Below are 13,802 nucleotides of genomic sequence, written 5' to 3'. Positions count from 1 at the left end.
ACAGCTCTCGCGAGGTCTTGGCACCGGCGGGGACGTTCCCTTCCCTTCCCTTCCCTCCCCTCCCCTCCCCTCCCCTCCTCCTCCTCCTCCTCCTCCTTTCAGGAGCGAGCGCGAGCTCGGAGCGCGTCCTTATTTTCAAACGGACCAATGAGCGCTCCGACTTGACTCGAACGCACCAATGAGAGAGCGAAAGCGCAGGGAAGTTCAAATCGCGCACCGCGGTGGGCGGAGTATTAATAGTCGTGGAGCGAGAGGCCGTGTCGGGTGCTGCTTGCTGCTGCTGCTGCGACGGGACGAAGCCGGGGCTCCCTTTTCGGGTAGGGGGATACCCCCGACGGTGCCCTGGAGGGACCCAAATTGGGGAAAATGTGTGCGGGACCGCGCTGTGCCCCCTTTTATAGTACAAGAGAGGGGCATTTGGGGAAGAGGGAGACGCCTCTGGAAGGTTTCTAGGGGGCAGGGGACGGGAGTGGATTCTTTGCTTTTTCTCCTCCCCAGCTTCTTTTCCTGCTCACTAGCTCGCTTATCCGAACTGGGTTTTTGCCCTTTCCTCCTCCCTCCGCGGTCCTCTTTCCTTTTGTGCCGCGTCTCTGGAATCTTGAGGGCGACGTGGCGGGTGGGAGGGAGGGATGCCTTGTGGGTGGTCCCCCATAAGCCGCTCTGGCTCGGCTCAAGAGAAGGTTTTCCTTTCCCTTCTCCTGTTGATGAGGCTGCGTTTTAATGTCGTATTTTAATCTTGTTTTTAAGTTGCATTCATTCAACTTGTTTTATTATTGTTTGTTAGCCGCCCTGAGCCTGGCCTTGGCTGGGGGGGAGGGGTATAAATAATAATAATAATAATAATAATAATAATAATAATAATAATAATTAGAGACGCTCGGCGAGTGAAAGTGACTCGAGCCTGAGCCGTTTAGGCAGCTGAGTCCGTCCTTTCCTGGTGGAGAAAGGGGCAGGATACTTTCTCTTTCTCTCTCACACGTGTTCGCTTAAAGGGGAGCTGGGGCAGGAGAGGTTTAAGAAAGGGTGTAAGGAGTGTTAGAAACTGAGGTGGGATCTACACACGTGGAAAAATAATCTGAAAACGCTTTTTTTAAAGCGCTTTTTAAAAAACGCATTGAATTTTCCATAAGGCTAGCCATCGCCATCTAGCGTCGCGTTGTATGTTGCCCTTGAATCACGCTTAAAACGGTTGCAGCATGGATATGAAAGCTAGGAGCTAAAGAGCACCTTAAACCGAGCGCAACAACATAATGTCTAGGCACACTTTTTTAATAACAAGAATACAAAGCTGAAAATGAATGAACTGCAGCTAAAATATTGTGTTCGTTTTCCATATGGCCTAGTCCTTCCCACCCCCCCTAATATTCTAGACAGCTACTAGTCTTCAGAGAGTAGCTGGAAGTGGGGAGGCAGAAAAAGGGTCCTCATTTTCTTCCTTTCGGCAGTTTTAATCTGAAATCTTAGGTGCAGTACTGTGCCCAGAGCTCAGAAACTCGCTAATTAAATTCCCCGTCGTAAAATGTGCCTAGAACAATGGGAGTTTTGAACAGTGTGCATAAGAAAAGGAGGGGCAAGTAGCACCAGTCCGGGACTTTCCTATTAAAATAAGTAACAACCAATAGGATTGCAGCTCAGGGAAATGTGAAAGTGATCCTGAAAATATGAGGTCCTTAAGGACTTAAGGAAGCTTGGCTTTCAAATCCTGAATTGGAGTGTTGAGGTCCCAACTGTAGCAAAGCTGTCCATTCTATTGTTAAAGCCCCAAGGGATAACTCTTACCTGTTACTTTGTCATTCGTTCCTTTTTCCTCCAAGGAAGGAGAATTTGAAACTGAGTGAGTACCCATTCTTGTTTACTCGGAAGTAAGCACCACTGAGTTTAGTGGAACTTGCTCCCAGTAAACAGTTCCTAAGATTGCAGCCGTAATAACTGACGCAGCGTCACAGGAATGCTGTAGATTTTCTAGTTAGTGGTACCTCGGGTTACATATGCTTCAGGTTACAGACTCCGCTAACTCAGAAATAATACCTCGGGTTAAGAACATTGCTTCAGGATGAGAACAGAAATCGTGCTTGGCGGCGTGGCAGCAGCAGGAGGCCCCATTAGCTAAGAACAGTTAAGAACAGTTTTAGGTTAAGAACAGACCTCTGGAACGAAATAAGTACTTAACCTGAGGTACCACTGTATTTCAAATGTTGAGGGTGCCTGAATGAAAGAGGGGGAGCAAACTTGTACGGGGGAGTTAACTGAAGCTTAACAAAACAGGATATACCTTATTCTAGGGTTGCCATATTTTGAAGAGCAAAAAAAAGGGACAGCTCTCATTTTAAATACCCATGAAAAAAGAGGGCGTGTCCTGGAAAAAGAGGACATATGGCAACCCAACTTTATTCTATTTCTGGCATTAAGTGTTTTGCAGGCTCCCAAGGCTGTAATCTGAAGGACACTGTCTTGGAGTTGAGAGCCACTGAACTCAGTAGGACTAGCTCCTGGACATATTTGATTCTATCCTCTAAGTAGACTAGTCTTATTTGAGTTGGGTGAAGAGTAGTTCATGTTCTTGAACAGGCGGCGATATCTTAACAACTCCACAGGGTCAGCTTTACAATTTTGAAATAACAGATAAATGACATAAACCATAAACTGCCTTGGGTTCCTTGCCGGAAAGGCAATATATCAATGCCATAAACAAATAAACTCAAAAATCTCTTTGCAGATTTGAAATCTTGCCTATATCGAGATCGAGATGTCTACCAATGAGAATGCTGCCCGTCTCAACAGGTTCAAGAATAAGGGAAAGGATTCTAATGTGAGTAAACCTGACTGTCGTTAGTTTTTTGTTTTGTTTGTGTGCCCAAAAATGCAGTTCAGTTTTTTAAAAGGTTGCGTTTTCACCAGGAAATGAGGAGGCGGCGGGTGGAAGTCAACGTGGAGCTGAGGAAAGCCAAAAAAGATGATCAGATGCTTAAAAGAAGAAATGTTAGCACTTTTCCTGATGATGCCACATCCCCTCTACAGGAGAACAACCGGAACAATCAAGTAAGCAATGAGTCGAGGCCCCTCTGGCTCCCTTTCTCACTATACGGATGTCTTGTTTTTCCCAAAAAATATCTTGAGAACATAGGTAGTACCAGTGGAGACAGCCTGCTAATGGAAGGGAATCCCTCAGCTGATTCTTCACTGCATTGTCCACCTTAAATCTGTTCCAGTGGGTTGGGGAGAACCTCTGGGCCAGATCTAGAAGATATTTGGGTAGTTGCAAGGCAAGTGGGGATTGCTGATTATCTTCCTCCCGCCCTAAGCAATTTCATTTCAGCAGCAACCTGCCATCACTGGATATTACCCATCAGGAGCTTCTTTCTACTGAGTCCACCTACCTCTGTATTTTCTGACTTGACCAGCAGCAACTCTTTCAGATTTTCAGGCAGGATTCTTTCCCTGATTCCAAGGATTAAAACTCCGAACTCTACATTTCTTTGCTATTTATGCAGCATAAATAAAATAATTGGTTCTAGTATTTGAATAGAGAGTAACCAGCACTTGTGGCTTACATATTCCTTTTCTTTTAGGGACAAAATTAATTTGAGCATTGTCTATATTGGAAAACCATCTGGAGTGTTGGAAGGAATTCTGACTTTCTTTTTTTGTCAGGAAAGAATAGAAATCAGAAATCCAGAAGGCATACATACAACAGCTTTCACATGTAATTTGTATGTTGCCAATGACTTTGCTCTGGGTTATTGGTAATTGGCAAAGAGACTTAATGCATAGGTGTGTATAACTTGAATTTCCTTTTGCAGGCCACTGTCCACTGGTCTGTTGAAGAAATAGTTAAAGGCATCAACAGCAATAATGTGGAATGCCAGCTGCAGGCAACACAGGCTGCCAGGTAAACATGTTCTTTGCACCTTGACTATGGCAAGCCAATGACTTGCAATAAGAGCTCTGACTTCGATTATAATTTGAGGTTCTGAAAATAATATTTACAGTGAATTGCTGGCATTTTACAGTTCTCAGCACTGAAGAGAGTGGGCAAGCTTTCTATAACATAATGTTCTTGTTTTACCTAAACATCTTATCATCTAGCCACCCAGAGTGGCTGGGAAAACCCAGCCATATGGGTGGGGTATAAATAAATAAAAATTATTATTATTTGCCACATCTTCTCCTAAACATTAAATAGTTGAGTGCCTTGTTGGAGGATGAACCTAACTAAAGCTAAACGGCACAAGTCTGAATGTGAATGCACGTCGGAGGCTGACCTCAGCTCCTTGTCTTGTAGTTCCGAAGGTGGCTAGTGATAAAGATAATTTAACTGCTAAAATGTTATGGTGCAGATCCCCATCTGGGGTGCTTTGGGCAAGCATCTGTCACTGTGATGCCTATTAAGTCTTCTCCGGTCTAGGCTAATACATTCACATAGCTATGAACTAGGATGATGGTACAACGTGATTATGAGAAGGTGTCTACAAAAGCATGAATTGTGAGTCATTGGGAGCTAGGGGATCAGTTCTGGAACTGTGCGTTCAGTCACATCGCCTATTGCTTGAAAATGTCAGTTCTCATGTAAGAATCCCCCCCCCCCCCAAAAAAAAAAACCTGGTGCCAAAACAATCTGCCTATTTTGTCATTGAAGTTGGGGTATTTTAAGCCCATGTGCAGGAGTTGACAGAACATGGCAAGTTATTTCATGAAACTGCACTAGACTAATGGGCACCATTTCTAGGTGGGGTGCTGGTTGTGCATAGCACACATCCGGGGCTGACTATCGGCTTATAATGGATTTGAGGACTGTCTGTAAAATGTTGATGAGCGAAACCAACTTGCTTTCTTCTTCCTTGCAGGAAGCTCCTATCCCGAGAAAAGCAGCCCCCTATAGACCAGATAATCAGAGCTGGCTTGATCTCAAAGCTGGTGACCTTCTTGGGAAGAGTGGATTGCAGCCCTATTCAGTTTGAATCTGCTTGGGCCTTGACCAACATTGCCTCCGGCACATCAGAGCAGACAAAAGCTGTCGTAGATGGTGGAGCAATACCTGCCTTTATTTCCTTGCTGGCTTCCCCCCATATGCACATCAGTGAGCAAGCTGTGTGGGCTTTAGGAAATATTGCAGGTAGGCCAATACTACTGACCTATATATATATTCTGTGGGTTACTTTGTCTATGTGTACTTTAAACGTGTATGCAAAATGTAGAAATGGATGATACACTTGAAATCGTGCACTTGAAACTGGATATGGTACCATTAGGGCACAACGTCATCAAAGCTAGAAATTAGGTCATTTGTTAGTCAGATCTAAAAATCCCCCACATTGCTTACTCGGGCATGCACTCTTAAACAATATTTAAATGTTAAACAATATTTACTATTGTTTTATTGGTTTCTATTTGTTGCTAGTATAGGATATTTTGCTTTTTAACGTTTGATGCTTTGTTGTGTTTTCATATACAGTGGAGCCTTGGTTCTCGAACTTAATCAGTTCCGGGAGTCCGTTTGACTCCCAAAACAGTTTGAAAACCAAGCCGTGGCTTCCAATTCGCTGCAGGAGCTTCCTGCACTCAAATCGGAAGCCGCATCGGACATTTTGCTTCCAAAAAACGTTCACAAACCGGAACACTTACTTCTGGGTTTGCGGCGTTCGGGAGCTGATTGGTTCGATAAGTAAGCCATTCAGGAACCAAGGTACCACTGTACTGTATGTTGTAAGCTGCCCAGAGTGGCTGGGGAAACCCAGCAAGATGGGTGGGATATGAATTTAATTTTATTAATATTATTAGGTGATCATTTTCCTATGACATTGATTAAAGCGCGTCGCTTTATGGTCAAAGCTGATATTTTGACCATAAAAAAATTCTACTCCAACGGCCTTAACTTTGAGATCTGAAAGCTGTTCAGTCAGTAACCAAGGAAACTCTTGCGTAGTTGAATAGGTAATTCTGTTAAAGACTCTCAAGAAATCCAGTGTTTATTGATAGGAATTGAGGTGTAGTGGGGAAGGATGAGTGTGGAAAGCACTTGAAGGGACAGGTGGAGAAAACACGGTCCTTTTGGTCACCCATGATGCTCCATAAACTCAGGCTACGCTTGTTTAGTATGTCTTTGATCTGGGCACTCTTCAGCATGGGGGTGATTAATGCAGGGATTCTGCAGGCTGAATTGCAGCAACCTGAAGATAAACTCTGTGCTGAGAAACTCCTATATGGTGGCATCCAATGTCCAGCATCTGTTGCATTGTGGGTTTAATGCTTTAACTGCGCCCAAGTTGTCCTATGCCAATGCTTCCCTGTGGGTTTCTTCTGTCAATGTTTTATTTACAAAGTGCGGGCTCAAAAGAAAAAATTCATGGCTGTGTACAATTTAAATATCGTGGCGGTGTGTATCTTAACAGTCAATCTCAATATCTACCTTCAGGTGATGGTTCTGCCTACAGAGACCTGGTCATTAAATATGGCGCCCTCGAACCGCTTTTGGCTCTGCTTGCTGTTCCCGATCTCTCCTCTATCGCTGTAAGTGTATGGGCGTTGTGGCAGCAATTTGGGTGCCAGGCACTTCTGTGTTAAAGCAACAGCAGCGCTAACAAATCAACTTCCTGATTGCTTTCAGCTTGGCTACCTGCGCAACGTAACCTGGACTCTGTCAAACCTCTGCCGTAACAAGAACCCCGCGCCGCCCATAGAAGCTATTGAACAGATCCTTCCCACTTTGGTTCGCTTGCTGCACCACCATGACCATGAAGTCTTGGCAGATACGTGCTGGGCTATTTCTTACTTGACGGATGGCTCGAATGACAGGATCGAAGTGGTTGTGAAAACGGGGCTCGTGCCGCAGCTGGTGAAGCTCCTGGGCTGTGGAGAAATTCCCATAATGGTAAGCTGGATACAACAAGAACATATTAATGAAGGTTTGGTAGGGTTAAGAAACCCTGCTTTATTGGGCTGATCTGACTAGATCGTTGCTTTTAATCACAAGCAGCTATCTTCAGCACAAACAACACATTGTTCCCTTGGAATGCGTCCTCCAATATTCTGTGACCTGGAATCTTTTCAGGTAGTACAGCTACAGTCCAAAGCCCACTTAGGTAAAGGTAAAGGGATCCCTGACCATTAGGTCCAGTCGTGGCCAACTGTGGGGTTGCGGTGCTCATCTCGCTTTATTGGCCGAGGGAGCCGGCATACAGCTTCCGGGTCATGTGGCCAGCATGACTAAGCCGCTTTTGGTAAACCAGAGCAGTGGACGGAAACACTGTTTACCTTCCCGCCGGAGCGGTACCTATTTATCTACTTGCACTGGCTTGCTTTCGAACTGCTAGGTTGGCAAGGTCCGAGCAACGGGAGCTCACCCCGTCGCAGGGATTCAAACCACCAACCTTGTGATTGGATGACTAAAATTCCAGGCTGCCCAGCCATCCATACAGGTGAATGTGCTCTGGGTTGATGCCCATTTTTAACAATTTGGGGCCCAGTTCGAAGAGTTCCTGGTCCTCCCTTTGCATGGTGACATTTTCACAGAATGCTGCCTCAAAATGCGTCCATCAGAAGCCTCATCAGAAGCAGTGCATAAATGTAGCAGGAGCAAGGCGCTTTTTAAAAAAAATGTGTTGTCTCGTTTCTTAAGTGCTTTGCATGATACCACATCAGAAATGTACGACTTGTTGTTTGTGTTTTTAGGCACTGAAATAAAGAGCTGTAATACCTATTATTATTATTATTATTATTATTATTATTATTATTATTATTACTATTACTACTATTACTATTACTATTACTATTGTTAATTAATAGGACCCTTAATATAATAGCCAAGGGTCTGCTAAAAGCTAGATCCATGTACTGCACACAACCATTTAGGTTGTCTCCATCGTGTGTTGATCTGATGCTGGTGCCAATTGGATGCTTGTCATGTGAATGGGTCCCTAGCCAGCTGGAGACTGACCTCTATCAGTGAACCCTGGATTAGGCAGCGTCACCCTTTGATTCCTCTCTTTAATAGTATGATATAGCTGGCTTTATATGTGTGGTTTATGAATAAGCTTCTCAAATGACTTTAAATCTTTTTTCCACCCAGACGCCTTCATTAAGAGCCATAGGGAACATTGTCACGGGGACTGATGAACAGACACAGATTGTAATAGATTCGGGAGCACTCGCTGTCTTCCCCAGCCTGCTTACTCACCACAAAAACAACATCCAGAAAGAAGCAGCCTGGACCATGTCTAACATCACTGCCGGCCGGCAGGACCAGATCCAGAAGGTTGTGGACCACGGGCTTGTCCAATATCTCGTTGGCATCTTGACAAAGGTAAAAAAAGGAACCTAAATCTAACCCCCCGCCACATGTGCCATTTCTGCCACAGACAAACACTGCTTTTTAAAACTTGAGGCTTATAGAGTGGAAGGTATATATTCTCTGAGTCAGTGTGGGCTCGCTGAAATTTAACACAAGAGGCGCTGTGACCTTCCAACAGTTTGACATCACCCCAAAAGTCACACTCTTCCATGGCCGACCATCAGCTTCGGTCAAATGCAACCTCTACTACCTTTAACGTTAAAATAGAAAACTGAATGACTTTCATAAGCTTTCCCCCTGTTTTGGAGGACACAAAATCTCCTTAACTTTGGCCGGGGGAAGCCCACAGATCTGAAGCTTTTAAAAATAAGAAACAGTTCCCAGAATTGTCAGAGGCGGTACCTGGAAATATAAGCTGGTATGCCACAGGACGCTTCGCCATGCCAGAAACCAGCAGCTTAAGGGTAGGGTTTGCCAACTTTTTGAAGCCCATTGGTGAATTTTGAAGCATACGACAGGAATGCCACGCCCTCTGCTTATTTCTCTCCTCCACATTACATGCACGCAACCCAAAGACCAATATTATTGTTTCCAGTATGTTTGGATCAGTTAGATCCCAGAGAATTGGGCTGAGGTTTGGGAAGCACACGGAGCTTAAAAGAAGTAACAGGAAAGAGCATCACTCTCTCAACTTCTTCCTTTTAGCCCTATGTATTTTTCAAGAAAGAAAAATGATAAGTTCTGTGGGAGCGGGGGCTCTATCTTCATGGGCACAAGGTGAAGGTTGCAAGAGTACCATTTTATTCATGGGCACCAGGTTGGTTGACGTCCGGCTTAGGCTAAAACAAAAAAAGGAAGGCCCTCTTGGGACACAGTAAAGTATATAAAAAAATACCATTGCTTTAGTACTGCGTTTTTTAAAGAAAGCGTTCCTCAAGCGCATTCATTGGCCACATTTAACACATTCAACTTTAGTAACATTTAACTGTAACACATTCAACTATACAGTGGTGCCCTGCAAGACGAATGCCTCGCAAGACGGAAAACCCGCTAGACGAAAGGGTTTTCCGTTTTTGAGCTGCTTCGCAAGACGAATTTCCCTATGGGCTTGCTTCACAAGACGAAAACGTCTTGCGAGTGTTCCGATTTTTTTTTCGCTCCCCCCCTTTTTCTAAGCCACTAAGCCGCTAATAGCCTTTTAGCCCCTAAGCCTTTAATAGCCGCTAATCTGCTAAACCGCTAATAGCGCTAAGCCGCTAATAGGGTTGCTTGGCAAGACGAAAAAACCGCTAGACGAAGAGACTCGCGGAACGGATTATTTTCGTCTTGCGAGGCACCACTGTAGTAACATTCACGAACTGGAACAAGCCCAAGCAACTCTTCACAACCATCAATGTGGTTTTTTAAAAAATTATTAGAAAGCACTTTGAAGGGCTGAACAGGGCTGCAACAACTGTTTCGTTGACTTTCTTAAGCACCTCCCTAGATATTTTTCCCTTAGTTTTTCAACGTGAAGTATCTTGTGATCAAACCTCCCTTTGACTTCTTCCTGACCATCATTGCTAGCTCTATGTAATAATACTCTTGTGTGTATTAAAACAGGGAGACTTCAAATCTCAAAAAGAAGCGGTGTGGGCTGTGACCAACTTCACAAGTGGTGGAACAATTGGCCAGATTATATACCTTGTTCAGGCTGGTGTGGTGGAACCACTGTTGAACCTGCTGGTGGTTAAGGATAGCAAAACCATCCTAGTGATCCTGGATGCCATTAATAATATATTTGCGGTAAGTTGACCCAAAGAAGCCTGGGGGCCAGTTCCAAATGCTCAGCACTGTTAAAAGTGAAGGAGCATCATTTAAAGAAGATTGGAAAACATTTATTGAATATGGGGAGGGGTGAATTGTGTACACTTCAAAACGTTGGCAGCATTAAGATAAATTCGACAGTGTAAGTTTTAATGGAAGTAATAATGGAATACTGAATGGTTTAGTTTATGTAAAATATGCAGTGATTTATGTTATGCAAAATGAACCATGGAAAGAGAAGAAGGTAAGTCACTGATGTTTTAAGGTTGTTTAAATGAATATTCATATATATATATACACACACACACACAGTGCTTTTTTTTCTTAAAAAATGTTTAGGGATACTCTCATTTTGACACAATAAAAACCACCATTTTATAGTTCAAATTGTGAAAAGTAAATACAGTAAATGGACAAAAATGTTTAGGGGTATGTGTACCCCTGTGTCCCCCCAGAAAAAAGCACTCTGTGTGTGAGTGTGAAGGAACTTTGGCCAACAGAAGCTGCAGGTCTCAAGTTATTTCACCTGCGTGAAATCTAAATAAATTGCCTACTCAAAGGAACTGCCTCAACAGTATCCTGCAATATTGGGCAATTGCTTCTAGCTTACAGCGTGGAAGCCCATGATGGTTAAAGTTGCACCAGCGCCTCTGCTTATGGTCATACAGTCATACACAGTATTTTCCATAACTGCTGTTATCTGTACTATAATGCTTTGAATCGAGGATGGGGTTTGCAGATGGATCGATAACGGTGCTACCAAATGTTACGTATTCTTTCGACAGGCAGCTGAGAAGATAGGTGAGACCGAGAAGCTTTGCCTCATGGTTGAAGAGTATGGTGGCTTGGATAAGATTGAAGCTCTACAGTCCCATGAAAACGAGCAGGTGTACAAGTCTGCGGCAAACCTGATTGAAAAGTATTTCTCAGCAGAGGTGAGCAAGTTCTGAGCTGGCCAAGTGGCAGTTGCGGTGTTGTGAAACAGCGGCAGTTGTACCATATAAGAGATCCCATCGTACTGATCAGGGGTTAAAGCGTGTTTTGATAGCTGTCAGTAAGCGGATGGCGCTGTGGTCTAAACCATTGAGCCTCTTAAGCTTGCTGATTGGAAGGTCGGCCGTTCGAATCCCAGGTGAGCTCCCGTTGCTCTGTCCCTGCTCCTGCACCTAGCAGTTCGAAAGCACACCAGTGCAAGTAGATAAATAGGTATCACTGTGGCAGGAAGGTAAACGGCATTTCCATGCGCTCTGTTTTCCGTCATGATGTTCTGTTGTGCCAGAAGCGGTTTAGTCATGTTGACCACATGACCTGGAAAGCTGTCTGTGGACAAACGCCGGCTCCCTCGGCCTGAAAAGCAAGATGAGCGCTGCAACTCCATAATCGCCTTTGACTAGACTGGGGTCCTTTACCTGTTTTTACTTTTACTACTGTAGGGTTTTAGCTGGTTGTTAAATTGTTGCACTGTAAATAAAAAGCAAAAAAAACCTATTGGGTGGCAAAGAGGAGGAATGGTCGTGCCAGATGTACAAAGTCCATCTTGTACCTTTTTTAAAAAAAGGTTTGTATGTGCCAGCTTGCGCTAAATCAGGTTGAAGCTAATGGACACGCTGACCTTGCTCCTAACTGGCTCCAGCCATCTTATTGGTTGCTGTATCTGCACACTGATTATTATACTTAAAAGTTTCTTCTGCTTGTTTAGGAAGGAGAAGATGAGAGTGTCGTCCCGGAATCCAGCACCGATGCGTACAATTTCCAGATTCAGGACACTTCCAACGCGTTCAACTTCTAGCTGTTCTGTGTGACACAGCATTCAACCTCTCTAATCTGTCTTTGTCTGTCTCCTTCATCTTGTTTTTACTGCCTTTCTTTTTTTTACGTGAAATGTGAAGTAGCACTTCGTTACAACTGAAATGTACTTGAACAGTTCATGGCAGGGTGTTTATGCTTTGTGAACTGGCCAACTGTCTTCCTCTCCTCTACCTGTTTTTTTGTACAATTGTAAATTCTTCAGTTCTGTTTCTTTGAACTAACCTTCAGCAGCAAAGAACTTGCTGGAATTTAGGCTGCTCCATATGTTATTTGGAAAACTTTAAAAACAGCATGTGGGCTCTGGACTTCCTGATAACCTCCCTAGCCTGCTAAACACACATGCACACAGAGCACAAGGGATGTGGTCATATCCTGGCAACATAGCCATCTCAATGGAGTTTGTGCTTCCTTGGCTTTCATTGCAAAGCCTTCCAAATACTTTTTAAAGAGTTCTTGTTCAAACTTAATAAACTGGTATCTGCATATAAGCAAAGTTGTTAATCTCTTCTTTGAAGATGCAAATTAGTGCCTGTAGCTGTTGAACTATAAAATACAATGATTAAAAGACGCTGTAACAATTCAGTTGGGAAAATAAAGCATGCAACAAAAGAGACAATTTGAAAGCATGATGAAACGGTTTTTTAAAAATTGAAATGAAAAAATGGGTGTGTAAAGAGCTAGGGAGCAATGTGGTGGTTGGATTACTCCTTCTTTTCCCACAAGGGGCAGGCTCTTTAGAAGAAGCAAAGTGATTGTTTTTGCTTTTGTCACCATCTGTCTCCAGTACTGAACTTGTTAAAGGAGTTTGATTGTGTGCTATTCTAGATAACGCATTTAGAATTGTGATAGCTAGTGGAAAAGGGTGCTCACCTTTGTCCCTGCCTTGCTGCTGGCTGGATCCTACCTGACTAGCTCCACCTGTTCTCATCTGCCTCTTAACTATAGTAAGAACTAGACCCCAAAGACTGTTCCTTGGTAAGAACAGCATCTGGCATTGTTCTGATAATAAGTATATATTAAGTGCACTTAAGGCTACTTGAGGGACGCGGGTGGCGCTGTGGGTAAAACCTCAGCGCCTAGGACTTGACAATCGCATGGTCGGCGGTTCGAATCCCCGCGGCAGGGTGAGCTCCCGCCTTCGGTCCCAGCTCCTGCCCACCTAGCAGTTCGAAAGCACCCCTAAAGTGCAAGTAGATAAATAGGTACCGCTTTCTAGCGGGAAGGTTAAACGGCGTTTCCGTGCGCTGTGCTGGTGCAGGCTCGCCAGAGCAGCTTCGTCACGCTGGCCACGTGACCCGGAAGTGTCTCCGGACAGCGCTGGCCCCCAGCCTCTTAAGTGAGATGGGCACACAACCCTAGAGTCGGACACGACAGGCCTTCAGGCAGGGGTACCTTTACCTTTAAGGCTACTTGAGCTACAGCTACAGGCAGTGCTAGAAATGGAGATATGAAAGCCAGGAGCTGAATGGCACCTTAAACCAAGGTTATGGGCAGAACAATGTAATGCCTAGGCACACTTTTTTAATAAGAATAGAAAGCTGAAAATGGATGAGCTGCAGCTAAAATATTATGTTCGTTTTTCTCATGGTCTAGTCCTTCCCCTGCCCCACCCTCATAATATTCTTAAGAGAGTTTCTTCTCCAGTCTTCAGAGAGTAGCTGGAAGTGAGGAGGCATAAAAGGCTCCTCCATTCCTTCCACTCTGCAGTTTTTAATCGGAAATCTTAGGCACATGCCCAGAGCTCTGAATTTGCTCACCTTAATGAAGTTCCCTGTTGCAACATGCGCCTAGAACAACAATGGGCATTTCAAACACTGGTTACAGGCAAGTAACTTCGGCAACTTGCCTTTTCCCGAAGCTGAAATGGCCATCTGTTGGCTTCTCTGGAGAAAACCCTTTA

The 13,802-nt window shown here is 44.1% G+C and overlaps 1 protein-coding gene across 2 annotated transcripts; it reads left to right on the top strand.

Annotated features, from left to right (window-relative positions):
* Window positions 1-82: 82 nt before the first annotated feature.
* Window positions 83-12,395, top strand: KPNA2 (karyopherin subunit alpha 2). Of its 2 annotated transcripts, none has more exons than XM_083490153.1 (11): window positions 83-317; window positions 2,717-2,809; window positions 2,899-3,039; window positions 3,801-3,889; window positions 4,845-5,113; window positions 6,413-6,507; window positions 6,605-6,868; window positions 8,066-8,299; window positions 9,890-10,072; window positions 10,879-11,028; window positions 11,793-12,395. In XM_083490153.1, the coding sequence occupies exons 2-11, from the start codon at window positions 2,747-2,749 to the stop codon at window positions 11,880-11,882; spliced, it is 1,578 nt and encodes a 525-aa protein (XP_083346279.1). In that variant the 5' UTR covers window positions 83-317; window positions 2,717-2,746; the 3' UTR covers window positions 11,883-12,395. The 2 variants fall into 2 exon arrangements, with proteins under 2 accessions (XP_083346279.1, XP_083346280.1); XM_083490154.1 differs by lacking the exon at window positions 83-317 and adding an exon at window positions 1,749-1,834.
* Window positions 12,396-13,802: the final 1,407 nt, after the last annotated feature.

Source organism: Podarcis liolepis (genome assembly GCF_965112155.1).
Source record: "Podarcis liolepis genome assembly, chromosome: 2".
NCBI classification, from domain to species: domain Eukaryota; kingdom Metazoa; phylum Chordata; class Lepidosauria; order Squamata; family Lacertidae; genus Podarcis; species Podarcis liolepis.
The sequence above is the reverse complement of the archived record's forward strand: the minus strand, read 5'-3'. Positions and strand labels throughout refer to the sequence as shown.